Here is a 25,363-nt window from a genome sequence, read left to right as displayed (position 1 = left end):
TGCAAGTCTGAATCATCATATTGATACTTCTTTTTCATGTTGGAGCCAAGAAAATGCTACATGTTTCTTGTTTTTCATGGTTATGAGGGTGTCTTTAAGAATACAAAGAAATCTGTATTACATAACTAATAGATAAGATTACTAGCTCAATGATGGTTAGTGGAGGTTCTAAGTTCTAATGCTAAGGCAGAAGGAGAGGAGACGGAACAACTGATGTTAGTTATGCTACCTTGAAGGTATCCAAAAGTACATAATATCATCACATAGTGAGTAGAGTGAGGAAGACTAATAGGTCTGCTCACCACACACATTGCTCGCTCAATATGAGGTTGAAATATGGTCAAGACTAATATGGGTTGACAATTGTGTGGAGGATTTCAAAGTGGCCTGCCATCCAAAAAATAAATACTTGTCTCCATATAGCTTGCTTTCAAGTAGCCTCAGTTGAAGCTTCATTAGTGTGTCAGTGGTGCATTAATTGGTTGTTTGGGCATAAGCGATAATGTTGGTATATTTCTGATGTGAAAGAAAATTTAGGAGGGAAGGCAACCTTGGGACAGAAAAGTAGCAACATGCTAAGGTCTGTCAAAAACTGATGCCCGAGATTCTACTTGAGATAGCAATCAATGGGAAGTCTAAATGACAAACATGCCAGGTGCACTCAAACTAGGATTTGGAAGTCTTTTTGATGTGATATATAGTTTGGTGGAGGCACCAATTATTGCCAGATGGCTACAGAGCGCAGGCTAGGTGGAGATATCCTTAGAAAGATCTTGTTAAAAGAAATGCAATTCTTCTCATCCATCTAATAGTGGGGCAGACCATTAAAAAAAAATGATTGTCAAACAATAATAGGTGAAGTTCTCCTTACAGTGGATTGCTTAGCTGTGAATAATATTCCAAGTAACTAAAGAAGCTTTACATCAGTTTATTGAGCCATCATATTGTGCTTAACTCTACAGACCCACTAATGCTGGATTGGAACTTTCTTATGAAAAGGCTAACAAGGTCCTGTATAATTGTTTGCTGAAGAGCCTCAGGAAGGCTTGTCAACCATAACAGCATTGCTTTAAATGTTAAATGACCATAACTTATGACTAATGCTTGGCATGGATGACTAGAGGAAATGGTATAAATCAAAGAAAGATGAGCTAATGGTGAGCTAACCATGATGTAGTAGCATGAGAAGTCACTGTCGGTGTAAGAGCATGGCGAGGAGCACTCTGATCTAGGTGAGATGGGTTAGGGTTCTAGGAAGGTGTCACAGGGAATATTATTAGAGAAACATTTGACTGGTAGAAAAAGCTAGAATTGGCTCGGTTTTTTTTCAGTTACTTTCGGAAGTTATTTAAAAAAAAAAAAAGAGAAACCTGAATTTGTATCTTGCTTTTGCTCTTTGGTGAAGCTTGTTTAATATTTTGGTCTCCAGTATTTCCATCATTAGACATTGATAAATACTTCTTTTGCAGCATGCCACATTGTGAAGAACTATATTGCGCATCTCCTCAATGTGAAAGTTCCTCTAATACTAGGTAAATAAATTAAATTTTATTTTTTAAAAAATCAACATATTTCTTCGAGGTGCAGTTATTATAAAACAATGTCCTTTGTTTCATATGTGATTTTTAAAAAGAAATCTTGATTTAGGAATGATGATTTTAAAGTTGTTCTAATTGACAGGCAATGCATTTGATCACATCCGATCCCACTAATCAGCTTATATGGGGAGATGACTTGTAGATTATTTTCTTCTGGGAAAAAAGAAAGCCTGAAAAATTATATAAGTTGCGGCTATTTATTTCTTATTTATTAACACCTCATTTATGCATATTCTGATTGTGTATGTTGTTGACTCAAACAACACACCTTTCCTTATGACAGGATCATGCATTTAGTAACATAAGACTGTCGCATGAACTTCACTATTTTGATCACTATACTGATTTTATTTGCGGAAGTTGTTTCTCTTCTTCTGACTTTATTTTGCTTGTCTTTTTTTCCATAATGACACACTTAATGAGAAATCTGTGATTTGATTAATATGTTTGCACAGATACATAATACAATCTTGGGTTTGTGGAGGCTATCTTGTAGTTATTCTCTTTTATTTATCTTCTATTACTATTTATCTGTTGGGAATTATGTTTTCTTTTGCTATTGGCTTATAATTTGTGCCTTAGTGATGAATGTCGTTCCCAATATCAAACCTTGTCTTCTTGCCTTTCTTCTAGATTGTTTTCAACTCTAGGGAAACCATAGGGACAGCTCTCCAGTTGCATAAGCTTGAATTGCATAACCAAATTGGCATGTCTCCTTACACAACTGGCCTTTCAGGTATCATGGCATGCCCCTATCTTATCAATTGATGCCTTCGCTAGGAATTTAGCATAGTTCGAAGAGCTCATATTATGCTGAGAGTTGGCTGTGACATGCTCACAAGTTTGATGGACTATACCTTGATCCTTTATGCCAACCTCAGAAAGTTGGGACAAAGCTTATTGCTTAAGGTTAGGATATTTTTTTCTCCGTATTATGATTATTTTGGTAAGACCACATAATCATCATGTTGATTAGAGTCTTTTTTCCTTTCTAGTTTTTCCAAACAGGTTACATCTTGTCAATTTGTTTAGTTTCTTTCCGCCATCTTAAACCTGAGGTTATGTACCACTTGATCAACTTGGTCATGGGTTCTTTCTTTTTGCATTACCTTTGTGTCACTATTAGTATGCTTGTCTTAAAATATTTTCAAGGTGTACATATCAAGCAACACTGTGCTGTAACGTGATTTTGTAGGTATCTGGGGAGGAAAAGGCCAAGGAAAAACATTTCAAACTGAACTTATTTTTCAGGCAATGGGAGTCGAGCCAGTCATTATGTCTGCAGGAGAACTTGAATCAGAGAGAGCAGGTAAACATGCATTTGGATGCATTTCTGAAAGACCATTGGTGAAATATTCTCATCCTTTAAAATCTTCAAGGTGATCAAAGTTGTCACCTAATTTACTTAAATTTAGATGTTCTAAAGACTTTGATGAGTTTAGTCTGTTTTTGATTACTCAGTGGATTGGATTAGATTTGGATGAATCATTCCAAGAGAGATGTTCCATTTCAAGACTTATAATTTTGTTTTCTTAATGATTCTTCACAGGAAAAGGAATAATCCCACTTATATAGAGCAACATTTCCAGGGAGATGCTATTCTCTGTAATATTGATTATGTATGAACCACTAGTTAAACCTAGAAAGTTGGAGTATGATGTTTACTGAGGAATGTAAATCCAGAAAGAACACATTGTTTATAATGTATAACTTAAGTTTGCTTTCCTGTGCATTGTTTGTAAAGGTTTAAAAAATAAATAAAGAAAGAATATGCTGCTTACAATATCCCTTCTAGACAATGCCCTTGTTTGGATTAAGCAAGTAACCAAGTAGCCTCATATGTTTTGTGGTAATCTTTCCTTCCTAAAGTTGCCTTTGCTAGGAGTTGAGAACCAATTTTGAGTGTTGACGTATGGTCAATAGCCAGTGAAGTATGTTGTCAAACTTTGACAGATCATGCGTTGATTGAAAAAGTTTCTACATAAAAATGGAATAGGTCTTGTTGGTATAGATCTGTGCTAAGCTTAAGAAATGGAAATAAAATATTTAGATTATTGATATGAAAATGATAAGTGAACCAGAAAGATAAATTTGGTTGGTTCTCATGATGATGCAGTTACAGGGTTCCTATCCTTTTCTTCTCTTGTGCATACTATTCATAATTTTGTATCAGCTGTGTACTATATAAATCACCATCTACGTTTATGTGAATTTGGTTTTTCCTTTTTCCTCTTCTACTTGTAATAATATAATTTGCTATCTAAAAAATAAGACTGGGTATATCTTATATATTTTTTGGCATTAAGACAGGTTTAATTTTTTGTGAGTCAAACAAATATATGACATTGTGTACGTTTCAAAGAAAAACTATGTACCTCGTCGCTTTTGCACATTATTTAATTTTTGTGTCAAATGTACATCTAGAATTTAACTGGTAATGCTTTTGAGGCATTTCTGACTGAGGATTTAGTTTTTTTTTTTTTTTTGCATATATACCCTTGTAAATATAGCTTATTGCATATTTTCTCTTAAAAGTCATTATTATATACCACTCAAATCATCTTGTTTTTACATGGATAATATTTCCATTAGATTTTTTAATTGATGGTGTTAAGAAATTATTGTTTTAAACGTATAATGCCCTTTGGATCAATATCCCTGACAAAGTTATATAAAAATATAGCTCTTTTTAATATAAATTGAATGTTAAATATTTCAGAGGTATTGGCATAAAAGGTTAATAGTGTCAAATGAAGTTCAAAGTGGTTGTCTTTTAAAGCCACCATCCAAAAATCTGAAGAGGGGCATCTGTGCAAAAACAGGATGAATTGAGGGGGTGTATACATGCAAATAGCGATTTTGGAGAGTAAATATGCGATAAGCTTTCTTTGCAAAGGCATATATGCAAAAACTGTTTAATTTTATCAAAGCGGATATGAATCCAAGAAGCTTTTGTTCATATAACCATTTGCAACAAAATCATATGTTAAAGCTTTTGTTTGTATAGCTATATCCAATGAAATCATATATGATTGCTTAGTCATACCAATCTTCCTCTCTCTTTTCAGGAGAACCAGGCAAGCTCATACGTGAACGGTATAGAACAGCTTCCCAAGTGATCCAAAACCAGGTTAGAAGCTTGCCTTAACTTCCACTATTGATATTTGTATGATTAAAGTTGTGGAGATTGCATTATTCTATTATACTTTTTTATTTTCCAATTATTTATTCAATAAAGCACCTTTCTATTAAGGCTTTTTTTTTTGGCATTTTGATATATTTATACTATGACTATAGGAGCATTAACATTAAAAGTATATTTTGAGTCAAAATATTGAACTTTTAGAGTACTGAAGTTAGGGATTCAGATCCCAGTGGGACGTCTCGTGGGACATCGGGACGGGATATCATCTCATGTGTTGAGACAGGGTCGTCCCCTAGCATCCCAGCATCCCAATCGTGACGTCTTGAGACACTCTCTGTTCCAAGTATCGGGATGGGGCGGGACAGCGGCACATCCCGTTCCATGAGAAAATCGGGACAGCCCCGTCCCATAGGATTTAAAATCTTGACTGAAGTATAATCTCAAGAAATAGAAAGCTCTAGATCATTCACAATTTTTTTTAAAAAAAAATCTGGCAAGAAAGTACACCATAAAAAAGTTAAAATTGATGTTTGTTTGCTTATTTCACCCATCAGTGGATATAAGAATTTCAACTTCTTCATAATTTAATGTTGTATAAGTATCATGAACTACTTAGGGATAAATGCCAGATTGTGTTATGTTGGATGCTTTTTGTGAGTAGCTGTAGATTGTTTTGGCATGAATAGATAATAGCAGTTTTTTGATCTAAAATGAAGCAATCGACGATATGTTATTGGATTTTGTATTGACTTTAAGGTGAAAAAATGGCAGTGCCTTCGATGTTGATATCTTTATGTCGATCTAGTTTTTCATCCTTTATGGATTGTAGAATAGCTCCTCTGCAGAATAACAGGTAAAGAGTTTTGCTTGCATGTCTGCTAATTCAATTTTTTGAATAATTTGTTAATTTACAACAAGTTGAATACATAAATTTGTTTTTCTCTTTTTTTAACTTGAGAATGATATACTGGAGAATTCGCTGGCATAGTGGTGTATTTAAAAGTGATAATACTCATCATCATGATTATCAGGATAAAGTCTTATCATATGTGGAAAGGTTCTTTGTTATTGTAGTTAATTGTGTGCCTAGTTTATGGGACAATGTGATCATGATAAGGACGTATGCTCTGTTACTTCACCCTCCACTTCCATTAGAAATAGCATAACTGACAACTTTAGACATATCATATTGGATTTGGACTATAAATTCCCCTTCACTGTTTCAATCTTATGAAGGTTGACATCATGCATTAATGCAGGCTGTTGGGTATAAAATACCCACAGCCGGAACCCACGGCGGAACCACCATCAGCAAGCGCAGCTCCGCCCGGACTCCTACGGGAGCCGGGCTCCACCGCCATCAGCAAGCGCTACTCCGCCCGGACTCCTACGGGAGCCGGGCTCCGCCGCCAACATCAAAACAGCTCCGCCCGGACTCCTACGGGAGCCGGGCTCCGCTCTCAATATCAATTGCTGGTAAGCTCAATCCGGACTCCTATCAGAGCCGGACTTCACCCTTGACTTTGTTTGCAGCGCAGCTCCGCCCGGACTCCTACGGGAGCCGGGCTCCACCGACGACATCAGCACAGCTTCGCCCGGACTCCTACGGGAGCCGGGCTCCACCGCCATCAGCAAGTGCAGCTCCGCCCGGACTCCTACGGGAGCCGGGCTCCACCGATGACATCAGCACAACTCCGCCCGGACTCCTACGGGAGCCGGGCTCCACCGCCATCAGCAAGTGCAGCTCCGCCCGGACTCCTACGGGAGCCGGGCTCCACCGCCATCAGCAAGTGCAGCTCCACCCGGACTCCTACGGGAGCCGGGCTCCACCGATGACATCAGCACAACTCCGCCCGGACTCCTACGGGAGCCGGGCTCCACGGCCATCAGCAAGTGCAGCTCCGCCCAGACTCCTACGGGAGCCGGGCTCCACCGCCATCAGCAAGTGCAGCTCCGCCCGGACTCCTACGGGAGCCGGGCTCCACCGCCATCAGCAAGCGCTACTCCGCCCGGACTCCTACGGGAGCCGGGCTCCGCCGCCAACATCAAAACAGCTCCGCCCGGACTCCTACGGGAGCCGGGCTCCGCTCTCAATATCAATTGCTGGTAAGCTCAATCCGGACTCCTATCAGAGCCGGACTTCACCCTTGACTTTGTTTGCAGCGCAGCTCCGCCCGGACTCCTACGGGAGCCGGGCTCCACCGACGACATCAGCACAGCTTCGTCCGGACTCCTACGGGAGCCGGGCTCCACCGCCATCAGCAAGTGCAGCTCCGCCCGGACTCCTACGGGAGCCGGGCTCCACCGCCATCAGCAAGTGCAGCTCCGCCCGGACTCCTACGGGAGTCGGGCTCCACCGCCATCAGCAAGCGCTGCTCCGCCCGGACTCCTACGGGAGCCGGGCTCCGCCGCCAACATCAAAACAGCTCCGCCCGGACTCCTACGGGAGCCGGACTCCGCCGCCGACATCAGAACAGCTCCGCCCGGACTCCTACGGGAGCCGGGCTCCGCTCACGACGGCTCCGACCATTGCCGAGCTTCAATCGACAGATCCACGCCCCCTGACAGGCCCTCAAAACGGCTGCGACCCTGCTCCACCTCCTGTGGCGGACTCCACGCAGTATCATCATTCCCTGATAAGCCGCAGCAGCCATAGCCGCCCTGCTCCACTTCCTGTGGCGGACTCCGCACAGCTCCATTATCCCCCTGGCAGGCCACAGTAACGGCCACGAACCTGCTCCACCTCCTGCGACGGATACCATGCGATTCTCCTGACGACGGACGCTGCTCCACCCCTCATAACGGATTTCACGTGGCAAGTCGAGGTGATACCCACGTGTCTGCTCCATTATCTTTCGCAATCAATTCCCCTGACCATGGGCGGCCCACTACCAGGCAGTTACACACGTCGCCATCAGTCCATTGCCTCCCCCGCCTATAAAAGGGGGGACTCAGATACGTTATTTTTTAAGCTCTTTCGCCTTATCTCAAAACTCTGCTAAATTCTCCGTTCGAGCACTCCATTCTTGTAGAGGCAGAGAACTGACTTGAGCGTCGGAGGGTCTTGCCGGAGCAACCCCACCTCCGGTTTAGACTTCCCTTGCAGGTCCCGGCGGCGACCGCGGCTTCCTCAACTCCAGCTTCTCCGGCGCAGGCGGATTTTTGCACCAACAGGATTGGCGCTAGAGGAAGGGGCCTGTGTCTTCGCAGCACCCTTGTTCTTGAAGGAGCGCTCAACGGAGCCACCTCCGGCCATCTCTCCGTCATCTACTCCTAATCCTCCCCCGCGAGATCGACACCCGATGCCTCCGCGCAGGGCGTCCACCCGGCGGTCCACGGCCTCCGCGGCCAGATCTCAGGCTCCGGCCTCCCCTCCCGTTTCTCAGCCAGCTCCTCCCCCTCCGGCGACGGCGGTCGGCGCGGAGCAGTTTGACTTGCTGGCGCAGCAGGTCAAGGGCCTCGTCGAGGCCGTACAGGCGATGCAGCAGCAGCCGCCGCAGGCGTCAGCGCATCCGGAAGGGGCATCTCCGGAATGCCAGAACCCGGCGGTGGGGCGGGCCACCTGGGCTAGCCGCCCCGTCCTTCCCGAGAAGGCGAATCCAAGGGTGGAGAGCCCTCAGTCGGACCACGACTCCACCCCTGGGAGATCCCTGCCCCCGTTCTGCCAAAGGACCCTCGAGACTCGAAGTCGAGAGGATTTCCTGGACCGGAGGCTCCAGGAGATGAACCGGCGGATCGAAGAACTCCGCCATGCGCCTCCCGCTTACGGTGAGGATATCTGCACTGACCCTCCCTTCTCCCAAATGATTATGCAGGAACCGATCCCGCCGAATTTCAAGCTCCCCCAGTTTGAAAGCTACGACGGGATGTCGGATCCGGTGGACCACCTGGAGGCCTTCCGAACGATGATGCTGCTTCATGGTGCCCCCGACGCCATCTTGTGCCGGGCTTTCCCGTCTACTTTGAAGGGAGCAGCAAGAAACTGGTACTCGGCACTGAAGCCGGGTACCATCTTCTCCTTCGACCAAATGAGCCACCAATTCGTGGCCCATTTTGTCAGCAGCCGACGTCCCCGGAAAGGTTCGGAGTCCCTCATCAACATCAAGCAGAGGGAAGGGGAGTCCATACGGGCCTACATCAACCGCTTCAACATCGCGGCGTTGGAGGTCCGAAACTTGGACCAGTCGGTTGCCATGGCCGCCCTGAAAGGTGGCCTTCAGAAGAATGATCTCTTGTACTCCCTGGAGAAGAAGTATCCCAGGGATTTTGCTGATCTGCTGGCTTGGGCTGAAGGATACGCCCGAGCGGAAGAGGCCTTCAAAATGAAGGATGAAGAGACTGCGAGGGAGCGCCAGGCGGGAGATTCTGGCAAGCCCGCAGTTGAGAAGAGGCCAAGGGAAGCCCGGCCTCGCTCCCGATCCCCTCCTGGGCACAAGCGCGCCCATACTCCACCCCGGGCACGCAGGCAGAGAAGCCCGGACAACAGGTTTCGGCGGGGTTCCCCGCCAGGGAAGTTCCGCAGCTACGCCCCCCTCAACGCCTCGAAGGCCCAGGTACTGATGGAGGTCAGGGAGCTGATCCCTAGGCCAGAGAGGATGCGCACGCACCCCGGGAAGCGCAACCCCAACAAGTTCTGCCTCTACCACCGCGACCACGGCCACGACACCGAAGAGTGCATCCAGCTCCAGGACGAGATCGAGGAGCTCATCCGGCGAGGTCGGCTCGACAGATTCATCCGCCGCAGGCTTGAGGGTAGAGGAGACCGGCCAAGAGCCCTCCCACCGCCCGAACCACAGAAGAGGGAGGAGCAGCCCGGGGACCGGCCTCCTATCGGGACCATCGACTCCATCGCCGGAGGGCCTCAAGGAGGAGCGGGAGAACTGTAAATGTATTGCTTACTGTTTCGTTTTGAATCTACTTTTCTTTCTAGCTAACGCACTCCTCCTGCTTAACGCGGATGTATTATGACTGGATATGACCTCTCCAAAAAACAACGGCCATGTCAGGAACAGGAGGAGAACCTCGTCCTGACATGAGCAAAGTCAAAGGCCCGGTTCTTTTAGACCGGATGGGGGGAGAGGCCTTATAACGCCCTAATGTGCCCCCACAGCCCTGTTAGGGACAGGAGGAAAACCTCGCCCTAACTTGAGCAAAGTCAAAGGCCCGGATCTTTTAGATCGGATGGGGGGAGAGGCCTTACAACGCCCTAATGTGCCCCCACAGCCCTGTTAGGGACAGGAGGAAAACCTCGCCCTAACTTGAGCAAAGTCGAAGGCCCGGTTCTTTTAGACCGGATGGGGGGAGAGGCCTTGCAACGCCCTAATGTGCCCCCATAGCCATGTCAGGAACAGGAGGAGAACCTCGTCCTGACATGAGCAAAGTTGAAGGCCCGGTTCTTTTAGACCGGAGAGGGGAGAGGCCTTACAGCGTCCTAACGCGCCCCCACGAGCCAGGCTGATAACGAGAACCTCGCGACCGGCTCAAGCAAAATGGAAGACCCGGAATCCTACGGGAGCCGGGTTCCGCCGCAAAGGTAAGCTTCACCCGGGCTCCTACGGGAGCCGGGTTCCGCCGCAAAGGTAAGCTTCACCCGGACTCCTACGGGAGCCGGGTTCCGCCGCCAAGGTAAAGCTTCACCCGGACTCCTACGGGAGCCGGGTTCCGCCGCCAGGTAAAGCTTCACCCGGACTCCTACGGGAGCCGGGTTCCGCCGCCAGGTAAAGCTTCACCCGGACTCCTACGGGAGCCGGGTTCCGCCGCCAAGGTAAACTTCACCCGGACTCCTACGGGAGCCGGGTTCCGCCCCCAAGAAAGACTTCGCCCGGGCTCCTAAGAAAGCCGGGCTCCATCCGCCACTTCGCCAACAAGGGTTAAAAACGGTGGCGAGGCTCGGCCACATGACGAGATCGGATGGAAGGGAAGAGCCCTTTCCCACGGCGACCTCTAAGCCAAACAGGCCAAACAACGAGAAAGGGTCAACGAACGACAATATTAGTGCTACGCGCGGACAAGGTAACACAAAATGCCTTTTTCTCATTTCCGATATATGTACTACAGGGCCAGGACGGCCAGAAAAAGAGGGACAAAACGACAAGAAAAGAAAAGGGGGGCAGCTACAAAAAGGGGGTGACTACAAAAGAACTCTAAGGAGGTCCTGCTCCCTCTAACATAGGGTGATCACCTCCATCCCCCGACCAGGACTGCCTCAGGGTCTCCACCATTTCCTCTAGTTCTTCCTTCTTTTGCAGCATATCCTGGAGCGCCTGACGAAGTCGTCGGCTCTCAGCCTCCGCTTCCCGATGCCACTTCCGCAAAACTTCGGACTCCGCCTCTGCGTCCGCGACGGCCTTCCGCTCAAGTTCCAGTTGGATTTTTACTTGTTGAAGCTCAGCTGTCTTCTCCCCAAGGGAGACAGAAATCCCTTCGACAGAGCCTCTCAGGGCTTGGAGCTCTTCGTTATCTTGGGCGTTAGCAAGCTGCGCCCTAGTAACCAACTGCCTCTGGAGACAGACTACCTCGTCCGTCGCTCGACGGAATCTCCCCTTGTGCTCCTCTACCTGTCGGCGCCAGCTGGCCCGCTGCACATCGTGGCTCATCTCGGCATCTTGAAGCTGCTTCTGGAGGTCGGAAACTTTTTGTGACCATATCTGCTCATCCCGCGCTGTGAGCCGGGGTGAGTTCCCTTCCAGCTGGCCGATCCTCCTCTTGGCAGCCGACAGCTCCACTTTAAGGGCGCTGATCCTGGCTTCTTGAGCCCAAGTTCGGTCGCTAGCGCTCTTCGTGCATTCTTCGAGCTCCTTCGCAAAGTTCGCCTTCCTCCGGCTGTAGTCCATGATTGCCTTCACTTGGAGACTCCTGAAGTGGGCAGCCTCAGCGGCAGCCTCGGAATAGCATTTTTTCGCCTGGCGGAGCTCGCCCTCCGACTTTTTCAACTTCTTCGTCAGGTGGAGGACCTCCTTTTTTAGCCGTTGGATAGTTGACTTCAGCGGGACCCCCAGGGGCAAGAGAAGTGCTTCGGCAGGACGCTGCCATCGGAAGATGCAAACGTCAGAGACCAACTCTTTACAAGAAGAAAGGCAGAAAAGAAGAAGCAGGGGGAAGGAAAGGCCATCCACAATAAGAAGTTCGACTTTATTAATTTTGAAGACAAGCGAAAGGGAAATATGGCGACAAAAGAAAGATACAAGATCGGAGGTCTCAGACCTCGGGGCAGGGGGTGGAGAGCTCGACGCGGGGGGCGCGGCTGCGACGGCAGCGGACGGAGGGGCGGCCTCGTCGTCAGACTCCTCCAAAAAGCCGAGATCAAGGTCGGGATATCTGCTGGCCATCCTCTCTCGGCAGAGCTCGAATCCCTTGGTGAACGCCTCCAGGCCGAACTGGACGTTCAGCTCCCTCATCTCCGCGGAGGTCTTGAACTCCTCCACTGCAAGGGTCCTGGCCTCCGAGACCAGAACCGGAGTTTGCTCGGCCAGATGGGCGACCTCGGCCTCCGCCTTCCTTGCCGACTCCTCCAAACTTCGCCTCTCCTCCTCCTGGACTCGTCTTTCCTCTTCCCGGTCTTGTCTCTCTCTCTCCAGAGCCTCCCGGAGGGCGGCCACCTCGGCCGTCTTCGCTTGAAGACGAGCAACCTCGTCTTGGCAGCGCTCCTCCGCCCGAAGAAGATCCCTTCTCATGCGGCCTGACGCCTCAACATAGGCGAAGAGCTGGTGCCCGATCTGCAAAGACAGATAGAGAATTACAACAAAGACCGAGCAACTGAGCAAGTAAAAATCCGCTTACCTCAAGAAAGGACCCCAAGGTGTCCCAGGCCCGCTGCTCGGGATCGGCGCGGTCGATCCTCTCCACGACATCGGACAGGATGCAACCATCGAGCAGCCGGCGGATTAGGGCCTTGTCGTTGAAGGGGTTCTCCGATCCCCCCTCGGAGCAGACGGACTCGTCTGCAGCGGCTCGGTGGCTGCTCGGCCTGCGGGCCACCGATTTTCTCCTCCTCCCCGCGGCAGGCGCCTCCGCGGGGCGGACCTCCGGAATGGGGACCCCAGTCGGTGGGCTCCCTGGGGGAGCCCGGGGGGCCGCTGGCTCGGCATCCGAAGGAATGTCGATCGTCGGGGTCGCTTGGACGGGCGCGGCCAAGCTCGTCTCCTCCACCCTGGCCCTCTTCGCCGAGCCGGAAGTCGTCGCGCCCTTCCTTTTCTGGGCTCTCATGGCCTTGGCGAGCATCCGTGTGGCTTCGGCGTCCATTGCTAAAAAAAAAAAAAAAAAAAAAAAACGGGAAAAGAAAAGAAGAAGGAAAAAGCAGCACCAATCAGTCCGAAAAAAAAAAAAAAAAAAAAAAGAGAAAAGAAGAGAAGAAGAAGAAAGAAAAAAGAGAGAGAAAAGAGGAAAAAGGAGAGAGAAAGGAAGAGAGGGAAGAAGAAGACAAGAAAAGGAAAGATGTATACTTGCTGGATCTTGAGGGCTCAGGCCGATGTTGAAGAGAAGCGGCTCCCTCAGTAGGTTTGGAAGGGAAGGAGCGGGATAACTCAGGAGCTTCTGGGCGGCCTGAAGGTCGTCCTCTCCCAGGCCAGGAGCCCGGCGGACGGAATCCCTCAGAGACCCCCAAGGGGGCAGGCCCAATTCCAGGGTCGGGCAGTAAATGAAGAGAAATTTCTCCTTCCAGTTGTGAATCGAAGAAGGGGCGTCCTTCAGCAACCCCTTCTTACCGAACTGGGGGGAGAAGTACCACCAATCCTTCGCTGAAGGATGGCGTTTGAAAGTGTAGAAATGTCTGAACAGGGAGAGGGAAGGCTGGACCTCGGCTATGTGACAGAGGGAGAGAAACCCTATCAAAAACCTAAAGGAATTCGGGGCGACAGAAGCGAGAGAAATGTCTAAGAAACGAAAGAAGGCGGCAACAAAAGCTGGGAGCGGAAGCCGGAGTCCGGCACGGAATGCCTCCTGGTACAAACAGAAGCGACCAGGAGGGGGAGCGCTGGCCCGGTCGGAGGGGCCAGGAAGCTCCAGATCGTACTCTGAAGGGATCCCGTACCGAGCCCTTATCAGGAGAAGTTCGTCCGGAGTCGACGAACAAGGAATAGCGCCCGGTGCGAAGACCGGGCGAGACCCTGCCCCAAACGCGGGTTCGTCCGCAGAGACAGGGGCCTGGGGGTTTGAAGCAGAAGAACTCCCAGAGCTTACGGGGGAAGAAGAATCGGAAGACATTTTTCTTTGGGGGAGAACCTAAAGGGCCCTAGAAATGCAAGCCGAGAAAGGAGGGGGACGCCGGAAGTCAACTCAAGAGAGGACACGAAAGAAGAGGAAGGAGGAGAGGACCCTAAGCGGTAAGAAGGAGAAGGTGGGCACTAACCTATCTTGCTCTGGGGGCCTGGGGAGCGAGGAACGGAAGGCGCCTACGGCTCGAGAGGGCGTTCGCTAGAGCAGACTCTCGGGGAGATGACAGACGCCGGCAAGAAATCAGAAGCGGAGTGGGACACCTGAAAGGGGGGAGGACGGGTTTAAATAGACCCTGGGATCCGGCGCCATAATGATCTCGAATCCCCCCAGGCCAGTCCGCATCCGACACGTGTCCCACTCCCCGTGGCAGACGGCTGAAGGCGGCTGGCGGTTGGCAGGGCCATAATTGCGCCGTACCTAGGCCAGCGTACCTGCGGGGTCTTCGAAGCGTCCCCTCGTACCGCCCCAATTCGAAAAGACTCCGGCACGCGCTCATTTAATGCCAAAATATCTGGGAGCGGCAGGGCGCGGGATTCGAAGGGACGGTTCCGGCTGTACTTCTGTGTACTTCCTTCGTTTGAAATTCAAAACTCGGATGTAGGGGGACTGGTGTTGGGTATAAAATACCCACAGCCGGAACCCACGGCGGAACCACCATCAGCAAGCGCAGCTCCGCCCGGACTCCTACGGGAGCCGGGCTCCACTGCCATCAGCAAGCGCTACTCCGCCCGGACTCCTACGGGAGCCGGGCTCCGCCGCCAACATCAAAACAGCTCCGCCCGGACTCCTACGGGAGCCGGGCTCCGCTCTAAATATCAATTGCTGGTAAGCTCAATCCGGACTCCTATCAGAGCCGGACTTCACCCTTGACTTTGTTTGCAGCGCAGCTCCGCCCGGACTCCTACGGGAGCCGGGCTCCACCGACGACATCAGCACAGCTTCGCCCGGACTCCTACGGGAGCCGGGCTCCACCGCCATCAACAAGTGCAGCTCCGTCCGGACTCCTACGGGAGCCGGGCTCCACCGATGACATCAGCACAACTCCGCCCGGACTCCTACGGGAGCCGGGCTCCACCGCCATCAGCAAGTGCAGCTCCGTCCGGACTCCTACGGGAGCCGGGTTCCACCGCCATCAGCAAGTGCAACTCCGTCCGGACTCCTACGGGAGCCGGGCTCCACCGCCATCAGCAAGTGCAGCTCCGCCCGGACTCCTACGGGAGCCGGGCTCCACCGCCATCAGCAAGTGCAGCTCCGTCCGGACTCCTACGGGAGCCGGACTCCTACGGGAGCCGGGCTCCACCGATGACATCAGCACAACTCCGCCCGGACTCCTACGGGAGCCGGGCTCCACCGCCATCAGCAAGTGCAGCTCCGCCCGGACTCCTACGGGAGCCGGGCTCCACCGCCATCAGCAAGCGCTACTCCGCCCGGACTCCTACGGGAGCCGGGCTCCGCCGCCAACATCAAAACAGCTCCGCCCGGACTCCTACGGGAGCCGGGCTCCGCTCTCAATATCAATTGCTGGTAAGCTCAATCCGGACTCCTATCAGAGCCGGACTTCACCCTTGACTTTGTTTGCAGCGCTGCTCCGCCCGGACTCCTACGGGAGCCGGGCTCCACCGACGACATCAGCACAGCTTCGCCCGGACTCCTACGGGAGCCGGGCTCCACCGCCATCAGCAAGTGCAGCTCCGCCCGGACTCCTACGGGAGCCGGGCTCCACCGCCATCAGCAAGCGCTGCTCCGCCCGGACTCCTACGGGAGCCGGGCTCCGCCGCCAACATCAAAACAGCTCCGCCCGGACTTCTACGGGAGCCGGACTCCGCCGCCGACATCAGAACAGCTCCGCCCGGACTCCTACGGGAGCCGGGCTCCGCTCACGACGGCTCCGACCATTGCCGAGCTTCAATCGACAGATCCACGCCCCCTGACAGGCCCTCAAAACGGCCGCGACCCTGCTCCACCTCCTGTGGCGGACTCCACGCAGTATCATCATTCCCTGACAAGCCGCAGCAGCCATAGCCGCCCTGCTCCACTTCCTGTGGCGGACTCCGCACAGCTCCATTATCCCCCTGGCAGGCCACAGTAACGGCCACGAACCTGCTCCACCTCCTGCGACGGATACCATGCGATTCTCCTGACGACGGACGTTGCTCCACCCCTCATAACGGATTCCACGTGGCAAGTCGAGGTGATACCCACGTGTCTGCTCCATTATCTTTCGCAATCAATTCCCCTGACCATGGGCGGCCCACTACCAGGCAGTTACACACGTCACCATCAGTCCGTTGCCTCCCCCGCCTATAAAAGGGGGGACTCAGATACGTTATTTTTTAAGCTCTTTCGCCTTATCTCAAAACTCTGCTAAATTCTCCGTTCGAGCACTCCATTCTTGTGGAGGCAGAGAACTGACTTGAGCGTCGGAGGGTCTTGCCGGAGCAACCCCACCTCCGGTTTAGACTTCCCTTGCAGGTCCCGACGGCGACCGCGGCTTCCTCAACTCCAGCTTCTCCGGCGCAGGCGGATTTTTGCACCAACACAGGCCTTTGGCAGATTGTTTGTAATAAAGTTCATGCATCACTAAAGTATTGTGCCAGATTGGCTGATTTTTCTTTCCACATGAACTTGCCTGACAATCAGTCCATCTTGTTATCTTCTTACTGCAACTCTTAAGTCCATGTCCTCAGTACTTCATTCTAATAATCAGTATGTATGCGACAATTTGCATGCATAAAATAGAAAGTTGTCAGCCGATTTATAAGTATTTTTAGCCTTTGACTGCATAGTGTATAAAATGCATGAATTTGCAATGCTATTCTCTGCTTTTTTCTGTGGTAGTTCATTCATTTTTTCCTCTTCTATATAGTGGTTAGAGCCCCAATTGTGATTCCATGAAGTCATGCCACTCATTAAATAGTTAGTATACTGATAGAAAAAACTGCCAGTTATTGTGAGCAGTACAAAGAAAGTTCACAATTGGTTACTAGTTCACAGCAAAAATTTGGAGTGTGGTATAATGTTTTCTTGTGTCATCTTCTGCTATATGCAAATGCCTTGTATAGTGTTTGATGTACAATGCTACTTTTGTTTGTCTTTAAAGTGATTATTGTGGAAAGGATTTATATGGAGTTCGCAGGACAATGTAGTTCTCATGTTAATGATTCCAATGTGGTTAATCCAGGGAAAAATAAGCTGTTTGATGATCAATGATATCGATGCTGGCCTGGGGAGATTCGGTATGCCATTCTTTCCTCTGTTTGGAAAATTATTTTCGGTGTGAAGAATAAATGTACTACAAATTTTGTCATTGATTTTTTCCTTTTAGTAAATGAAAAGTGCCACTTCTTCAAGCATTTGTTGTTTAAATGAGACTTTTTCAAGTTCCCTAATGACCTGTTTGATCGGAAACAACTTATCTTGTAAGTAGTATTGTCATCTTGTCTTATAAGAGGCCTAAAGTGTTTCTCAGGTTGATAAGCAATCATGACATCTGGTCTTATGTTCTGCAAGATGGTTCTTAATGTTTTCCTTATCTCTGCTCATATAGGAAACACACAAATGACAGTCAACAACCAGATTGTTGTTGGAACACTGATAAATTTGTCAGATAATCCTACAAGGGTGAGCATTGGGCAGAAATGGAGAGAATCAGATGTTACACATAGAGTTCCCATTATTGTAACTGGAAATGATTTTTCAACACTTTATGCTCCCTTGATTCGGGATGGAAGGATGGAGAAGTTCTATTGGTATGTCTCTCACTGACATGAATCTGTCATTTTAGTTTTATCATGTCTTCTCAACAATAGGCAGTTCATTGTGAAATCTTCTTCTTAAGTGAAATTTGTTATCGCATGTGATATTGCCTTGCTCTTGCATTAAAAAGAAATATTACAGGGGCTGTGTTTTGTAAACAAGAGGTGCCCTCTTTTTTTTTTTTTTTTTAATTTCATCTTGTCAGGATGCTTGTAGTAAGTTTTGGAAGCTTAGCTGCTTTGTTTCTAAGCAATTGCTTGTACATTTCTTTTATTGATGTGAAGCAATTGTTTAAACATCAGGAACAGTCCCAAAGATAGCTATTACAAGGAACTTTGGAACTGAGGTTGCCAACATTGATGTTTGACATAACTAGGTTAGGAAAGTAATATATAAAGAACTAAAACAATATAAATGAAAAATAGATTTCAGGACTGCATCCATCTTTACCATGATATCACAGTATGTAACTTACTCCTACTTGATAGAGGGTTTGAAGGTGGACTAAGTGAAATTTCAAACTTCTTATGTGGAGAATTGATATCTTACAGTAAAATTTGGGAATGTTGTTAGAGATTTTGACCTTTATAGTTCAGACCTTTTTTAAGAAAAAATCTATTATGTATTGAATGTGAAGAGTGTTAGTGCAGCGTCTACATTAGGTTTTGAAAATCCTTAATTAGCATTAATTAAAATTGATAGAGTTTGAAAATATTGCATAAATGCAAATTAATAGGGCTTTTGTTGGGAACCTGGTGCTAAGGCACCATCAAAAATTCATAAAGCTTTACGTATGCTGTAAATATCTTGTTCATAAGGCATAATCCTTCCTCAATGCATGTGCTTTGGTGCATAGCTCCTAAGAGACTATAAGCTGCTCCAATCAATGCACCTTCAGTAGGAGCAAAAAACACCACTTAGGTAAACCCATTTAAGTCCCATTATAGGGTCATAACACTAATGAAGTTTTTGTTTTCAAACAAACCAAAAGATGGTCCATCTTCTAATTCTTACATCCAATTAATTTTAGTTAGGTTTCTCAAACAACTAAAAAGTAATGGAAACAAATTGCATTATATAAATTTAATGGTTAGAATTAAATGCCTCTAATATCATGTCCACAAAATTCTACACAAACCCACAGAATTCAATGAAAAAAGGATATGGACGTATTTAGGATTTATTAGTCCATGACATTGTACAAAAGGTTCATCATTTGGAAATAAGCATTGGCCAAATGGTCATATGGACCGAATCCATCAATATTTACTACCATAGTTTCTCAAGCCCATAAATAAATATTTAAATATTTTTAATAAGAAAACTCTCTTTAATATTGGGTTTGGTTGAGGTCGAGAAAATTTTTCCTATCCTAAGATATTGATTTTATAGATTTCTAACCTTATGTTCTGGGGTTTCTATATCTTAAAGCAGCATAGGTTTTGCAGATGCAAATATTCCCAAACTCACACATAAGAGAAGGTAGTTGTCTTGGGCAAGTTCCTTTGGGATACTTTAGCGGGTATTAAGGAAGCAAAGCAGCTATTTGCATGTATGGAGAGGAGGTGACTCCAAGAAACTAGTCATGTAAATCTCTCTATTTGTCTTCTTTTGTTCCTTTTCTATGTGACTGAGGGGCTATTGCCATTTCTTGCCATGTCAAGGACAATGTGCAACCAACAGAGCAGAGGGGAACTGACTCACCAAACATCAGTTGAGTCCAACTGCCCTCATGTTTCGTACATGAAGACCTCTAAAGGGCTAGGCATAGAGGTAGGTTGGTAGGTGCATGTGTATGTGCAGGTGTCTGTGTGGTGTGCGCACGTGTATTGTGTTTGTCTTTTTATACTTTTTCAAAAATAAAAGAGAAACTTAGAAGTATAGATGATAGTTAGCAAATAAATTAATAGAATAGCCATGATTTTGTAAGTTTTTTAATTTAGTTTCTAGGTTCATTTAAGATGTTGTGAGATAAGTAGATTGATAACCAACTTTGATACTTATATTAAAATATAATGATATTTTGCTTAAAGTATGCATATAATCTTGTTTACTTTATATTTAACATATAAGGATGCTTTAATTGATCTGCCTAGAAAAACTAAAAGGATACTTTGTTTGAAGTGTCCAAGAAAAACTTAGAACACCACTGAAAATATCCAACATTTGAGACTATGAGTCTCCTGCATAACATTCCAAAAAAGGTGCCGTCTCGGACACTTTTTGTTGATATCAATAGGACACTTCAAAGTAGAGTATCCAACCATGTTGTGTCATGTCCTGCATGTCCAAGTGTTCATATTTCTAGACAGTTGAAATGAAGTGTCTAAGTAACATAGCCAGTAACCTTGTCTCTCTACTGATTCTTAGTTCTCACCTACCTTCATGCCAAGAATAGCATGCATCCAAGTCCTTCATATTGATGTTAAGGGGGAGGAACTTTCATGTGTTAATAAATTCCAACCGTACCTATGATGAGTAAACCATCTGCATAAAGAAAGACAATAATTCCTTTTGTTGAAAAAAAAAAGAAAGAAAAAATCTATTAAGCACATAGTTGAAGTGCTTCATACTAAATCTCTGCTAAAATTACTGGGCAAACATTTCGCGCCTGGACTTTTAAATCAATAGCTTTGGAACAAAGCCTTAATGTTGCTTCATATAAATACCTTCTTTGATATTTCCATGCAAAAGTAGTTGTCTTCACATCCATGTGATGGATAAATGTCTATATTGTAGCTGAAGCATCAATATGCCGCTAGGGGATATCCTGGCTATTAATCATAGATGCAAAAGAAGTCAACACCTTTCTTTTGTGAATAGTTTCTGGCCACTAAATGGCTTTAAACTTATCTCTATATGCATATGCTCTTTTATTACGTACTATAAATCTTCTTGCATGTGGTTAGCTTAGCTCACCATGAGGCAAGTCTATCAGTTCCCGTGTGTAGACATAATGCTCTGCATCTCATCATCTATAGCCTGGCATTTCTTGATTGCTTTGGCTATTCACCGCATAAAAATACTTCGCTTTCCTTGGAATTTGTCATTGTGGTTGTACCAAAAATAGCTTTAATAACTTCTCCCACATAAGCCTTTATAAAACAGTTAAAAGAATTCTGAACAAATTTGAGAAATGACAATGGAAACCACAATTAGAGTAATTTTCTTAATATATTTCCTATTCTTAATGTTTCTGAGTTCAAATTTAGATTTTATTGTATGGGATGGCATAAAGATGGTTTCATAATGAGTTCCTTCTCATGCCTTGATATCACACATAAATCATTTGACTTTATGTATATTTCATGATGGAAGTGTTTAGTATTTTATCTACACAATATTCAGTTTCTTTTTTTCTTTTTTTGCACTCAAACTTCATAGTTCATAATATTAATTTCATATTACCCAATAACAAGTAAAAGCATGACTTGATGTCATACAATAATCACTCACCGTCATGTCCTATACAAGCCATTATATGAATCTAATATAGTTGTCTCTTACACTATTATTGCGTTCTCTCCATCTACGTAATATCATTTTTCTTAACTGTTATAACCACAAAATTGTCCTGCTTGATTCTTTTTCTATATTCCTCATGGTGATTGTCACTACAGAGCATTCTCTGCTAAATCAGGCAACCAGATCGTGAAGATGTAATCAATATTGTCCATTGCATGTATGCTAAAGATGGAATTTCTAAAGATGAAGTCATCAGCCTTGTAGATACATTTCCTAACCAAGGTATTTCTGCACTCGTATATGTTCTAGAAGTTGTGTTCTGAACAAAATTGTTAATAAAACAATTTCTAAAATTTTTCATATAATTGGATTAAAATGTGGACACATATTTTGCCTATTAGTATCATTTTCAGTAGACAATTCTGATTTATTTATTATGTTCCCTATAGCATTCTAGATCCCTAAAATGAAGCTAGATTCCTTATAGCATCTCCGGCGACACCTACTTCGTTTTTTGTTATAAATAATAAATTTCTAATTTCTTTCTTGTGTTGCTTTTTTATTTTGGAGGGGGTTGGCAGCGGCAGGTGGAGGTGGACCGTGGCGGAGCCAGAATTTTTTTGATGGGGGCAAATAGTATTACAAAGAGATGCATAATTCAAGTCGCTCTTATGTTCTTAATCAATTTGAGTAATAGCGCAATTAAATATATATGGTAAAACTAATCAAATATTATATCAAGAAGGATTTTTTACTATCTCCTTATTTATCTTGTTTATGTGGGTGCTTTTTCTTTGTTCCGATATAAGAAATTATAAGTATCAATAATCTATATTATGTTAGATATAATACAAAAATAAAATGATTATGCATTATGTAATAAAATGGTAGAGAGACATACTTGGATGTATTCTTCATTTTCTTTCTCTTTTTCCCCTCTTCCTCTGTTACTTGGAGAGTGAAGGAACTTGGACTAGAAAATGGGAGGAGGAATAACAACAAACCAGTAAAAGGATAGAAAATCAAAAAAAAGCCAGAAAGAATACCACATGATAGGCTTTTTAAAAGAACCTCCTCCTTCCTACTATTTTTCTTGCTTCCTATTTGAGAGTGACAATGGTACATCACAAATATGAAAGTGAAAGGTAGTAAATCAAAAACAAACTAGAAACTAGAAAAACAAGAAGTGCAGAGTTTTTGCAATTTTGTCATGTTGTGAAAACCTCCTCTTCTTTTGGTACTTCGCCAACTTTGGAAACGAACCCCAAACCTATATAGAAATGAGATATGGGTAGGATGAAGTTTCTGAAAATAAGAGCAGGATTTGATGGTAAAATTAAGTAAATATGCATCTTTATATCTAGTCAAAGGAAGAAAGCTGGCGGAGTCCACTATCCCACTTCAACAACTTCTCATTATTTAAGGGAACCCTACCATACAGGTTTCCATGCTTTTTGTTTTCTTTTTTTGTTTGGAGGGGAAATATTTCACAGATTCTCCTATTCCTATCTCTATACAGGTTTCCATTGCTCCCCTGGCTTTTGCCCGTGCAGGGTGGAGGCATATGTGAAGTATGGCCTTTAAAGGCAACAACATTCATGGCCACTGAAATTGTTTCTATCTTGCAATCTTATACTTTCATCAGCTTACCAGCAATGCCACGGCTGCCTTAGGATCTTTTTTGTTTAGGTGTTGTCATTAATATATTCAATTCCTTTTTCTCAAATCTGCCCATCAAGTTATCTGAAGTTCATTAACCTTTGCTATCATTAAGAATACAATCAATCTCTCAATTCCTCATTTTATATGATGCCACTATATTGCACTTGATAATTTATAGGATAAATTACAAAACCCCTCAGGATTAGGGGGTGAATAGCACTTACACCCAATAGTTTGGAAACATATGCTTACCCCACTGAGGTTTATTTTTATCGCATACTTTGACCCATAACTTATCAGAACATTAGTCAAACAATAAACATCAAATAGGACCCATATGCCACATTGGGAAAAAAAATTGAAAAAGACCAAAATAACCTCAAGTGATATGATAGCCACCCAGGGACATAAGAAAGTATGTACGCCCTCCTCCCCACCCAAGGACAATTTCGACTTTTCACATGAGGTTCACGGTTTCACAAATGCAATTAATTTAATTCGGTGTAATGATAGGTTTTACAAATTATTTGGTGTAAGCATAATAAGCATAAATCTCAGGGGGATTTCTGTAATTTACCTTAATTTATAATCTCTATTTTGGTTGAACTACCTTGATTTTTGGCATTATGATGTAGAGTTGTCAAGACGGGCCGGCCCACCCCGACCTGCCTCTAAACAAGTCAGAGCGGGCTGGCCCGTTTAATTGGCGAATTTGGAAAACCCCAACCCGACCCATCCCGCCATGGGTCGCAGGTTAAACGGGCCAACCCGTCAAAATTCAAAAAAAAAAAACTGTAAATAGCAATATAAACAGAATTTTATATTTAATTTAAGCTCAAATCAACCTATCAAAATCTCACATCTTAATTCTTAGAGTTATAAAATGAAATTGTCAAACTTAAATACTTAATCCAACCCAAACTTAAAAGACTTAAAGTTTCAATTTTCAAACTAATTTAGAGGCAAATCAAAGTCCTAAAAAATTATCTTCCATATCATCATTGTGGTCTTCATCATTCAATTCTTCACCCTCTTCCTCTTTTTCATCAATTATCTCTTCAATAATATTAGAACCCTTCTTTGAAAGAGATGTTTTCACTTTCATAGCTGAATCATCATCTTCATCTACAAGTACCACAAGCTAAAAATAAAAAATTAGCCATCAAAAAAAAGTTGCATGGAGCAAAACCAAGTAACATCTAAAGTACAAGACAAGCTTATCATTAGGAACAAAATCATGCAGCCAATTGCGAGTACAAAGAAGAACCTGCACTTTCTCTGGAAGCATGCTACTTCTATATTTGTTGAGCACTCGAGCACCAATGGAAAAGGCCGATTTCGATGCAACAGTAATAATGGGATTAGCCAAAACATCACATGCCATTATTGAAAGAATTGAAAACCGATGTTTATGACTCTTCCAATAGTGCAATACATCCAATTCTTCATAGAATTCAAACTCAAGTTTCGGCTCCTCCAAATAGAGATCCAATTGGAATTTTTCAGTATTTGTAATAGTTTGGCTCTCAAATATTTTAATTTCCTACATCAATTACAAACATAAGTTAGATATATAACTAATAAAACAAATGTGAATATGAAAAAAAATATAAAAAAGAGCACAAGATGAGACACTTACATCAAGTATTTTTTTGCCTTTATTTCCAATTAATCCTCCACTTGACATTGGCATATATGCACGTGATATGGATGGAGATTGGGAAGAACTACTTGGTGCATTTGTGGAGTTGGCATATTGCTCAAAAACCGTATTCAACTTTGTCCTCACCTCCTTTATCATATCTTTTGCTTTACTTGCATCAATTTTTGAGTAAAAGTACTCCAACATTGTAAGCTTCATGCGCAGGTTAAGAACCGCCCCAAATGCAAGTGCAACACTATATTGACTCTAATATTTATCAAACTTGCCTTTCATCCTCTTGCATATTCCACTTATCACCACATCTTCATTCCTCTCATTTTCCAACAAGTACTCAATCTTTCAAACTTGCGTGAAATAAAGATTGGAGGTAGGATAAGAAGAACTAGAAATCAAGTTGGTAGTCTCATAAAATGGCTCTAGAAACTCACATATTTTCTCTCCTCTTTGTCCACTCAAGGGATGTAGGGCAAAATTTATAGTTCTTAACAACCAATTGGAGAGAAGCAAAAGCTTTTTTGTATTTGATTGCACTCTCCAACATCAAATATGTGGAATTCCAACGGGTAGATACATCTAAACGTAAGCCAATGGAAGTGTCAATATCACCAACATGCTTAATATATTCATCAAATTTTTGCACCCTACTCTCCAAACCCTTCACATACTTGACCGATTTCCTAAACTAAAGCATCATTGGCTACTTTCAACCCTTCTTGAACAATGAGATTAAGAATGTGAGCACAACACCGTACATAAAAAAATTCAGCACCACACAATAAACTATCATTCAAACAAAGCTGCTCTTTCAAATTATCTTGCATATTATTATTACTGGAGGCATTATCTAGAGTCAGATAAAAA

The 25,363-nt window shown here is 45.1% G+C and overlaps 2 protein-coding genes across 2 annotated transcripts in view; one reads left to right on the top strand and one right to left on the bottom strand.

Moving 5' to 3' along the window:
- LOC140859635 (ribulose bisphosphate carboxylase/oxygenase activase 2, chloroplastic-like) overlaps positions 1-25,363 on the top strand; it is a 36,371-nt gene that overhangs the window by 3,436 nt on the left and 7,572 nt on the right. The window contains exons 4-9 of the mRNA XM_073261598.1: positions 1,470-1,532; positions 2,794-2,907; positions 4,667-4,728; positions 17,138-17,192; positions 17,504-17,705; positions 21,353-21,459. Of these exons, the coding sequence (XP_073117699.1) occupies positions 1,470-1,532; positions 2,794-2,907; positions 4,667-4,728; positions 17,138-17,192; positions 17,504-17,705; positions 21,353-21,459 (603 nt within the window). The remainder of the gene's footprint in view (positions 1-1,469; positions 1,533-2,793; positions 2,908-4,666; positions 4,729-17,137; positions 17,193-17,503; positions 17,706-21,352; positions 21,460-25,363) is intronic.
- On the bottom strand, positions 4,941-16,635 carry LOC140859629 (uncharacterized). The gene is made up of 4 exons (XM_073261560.1): positions 16,618-16,635; positions 12,523-12,765; positions 12,260-12,458; positions 4,941-5,170 (listed from the first exon to the last, which is right to left on the bottom strand). Exons 1-4 carry the CDS (start codon positions 16,633-16,635, stop codon positions 4,941-4,943), a joined length of 690 nt encoding a protein of 229 aa, XP_073117661.1.

The sequence above is a fragment of the Elaeis guineensis genome, chromosome 8, assembly GCF_000442705.2.
Source record: "Elaeis guineensis isolate ETL-2024a chromosome 8, EG11, whole genome shotgun sequence".
Lineage (NCBI taxonomy): Eukaryota > Viridiplantae > Streptophyta > Magnoliopsida > Arecales > Arecaceae > Elaeis > Elaeis guineensis.
Note: the sequence above shows the minus strand (reverse complement) of the source record. Positions and strands in the feature narration are given on the sequence as shown.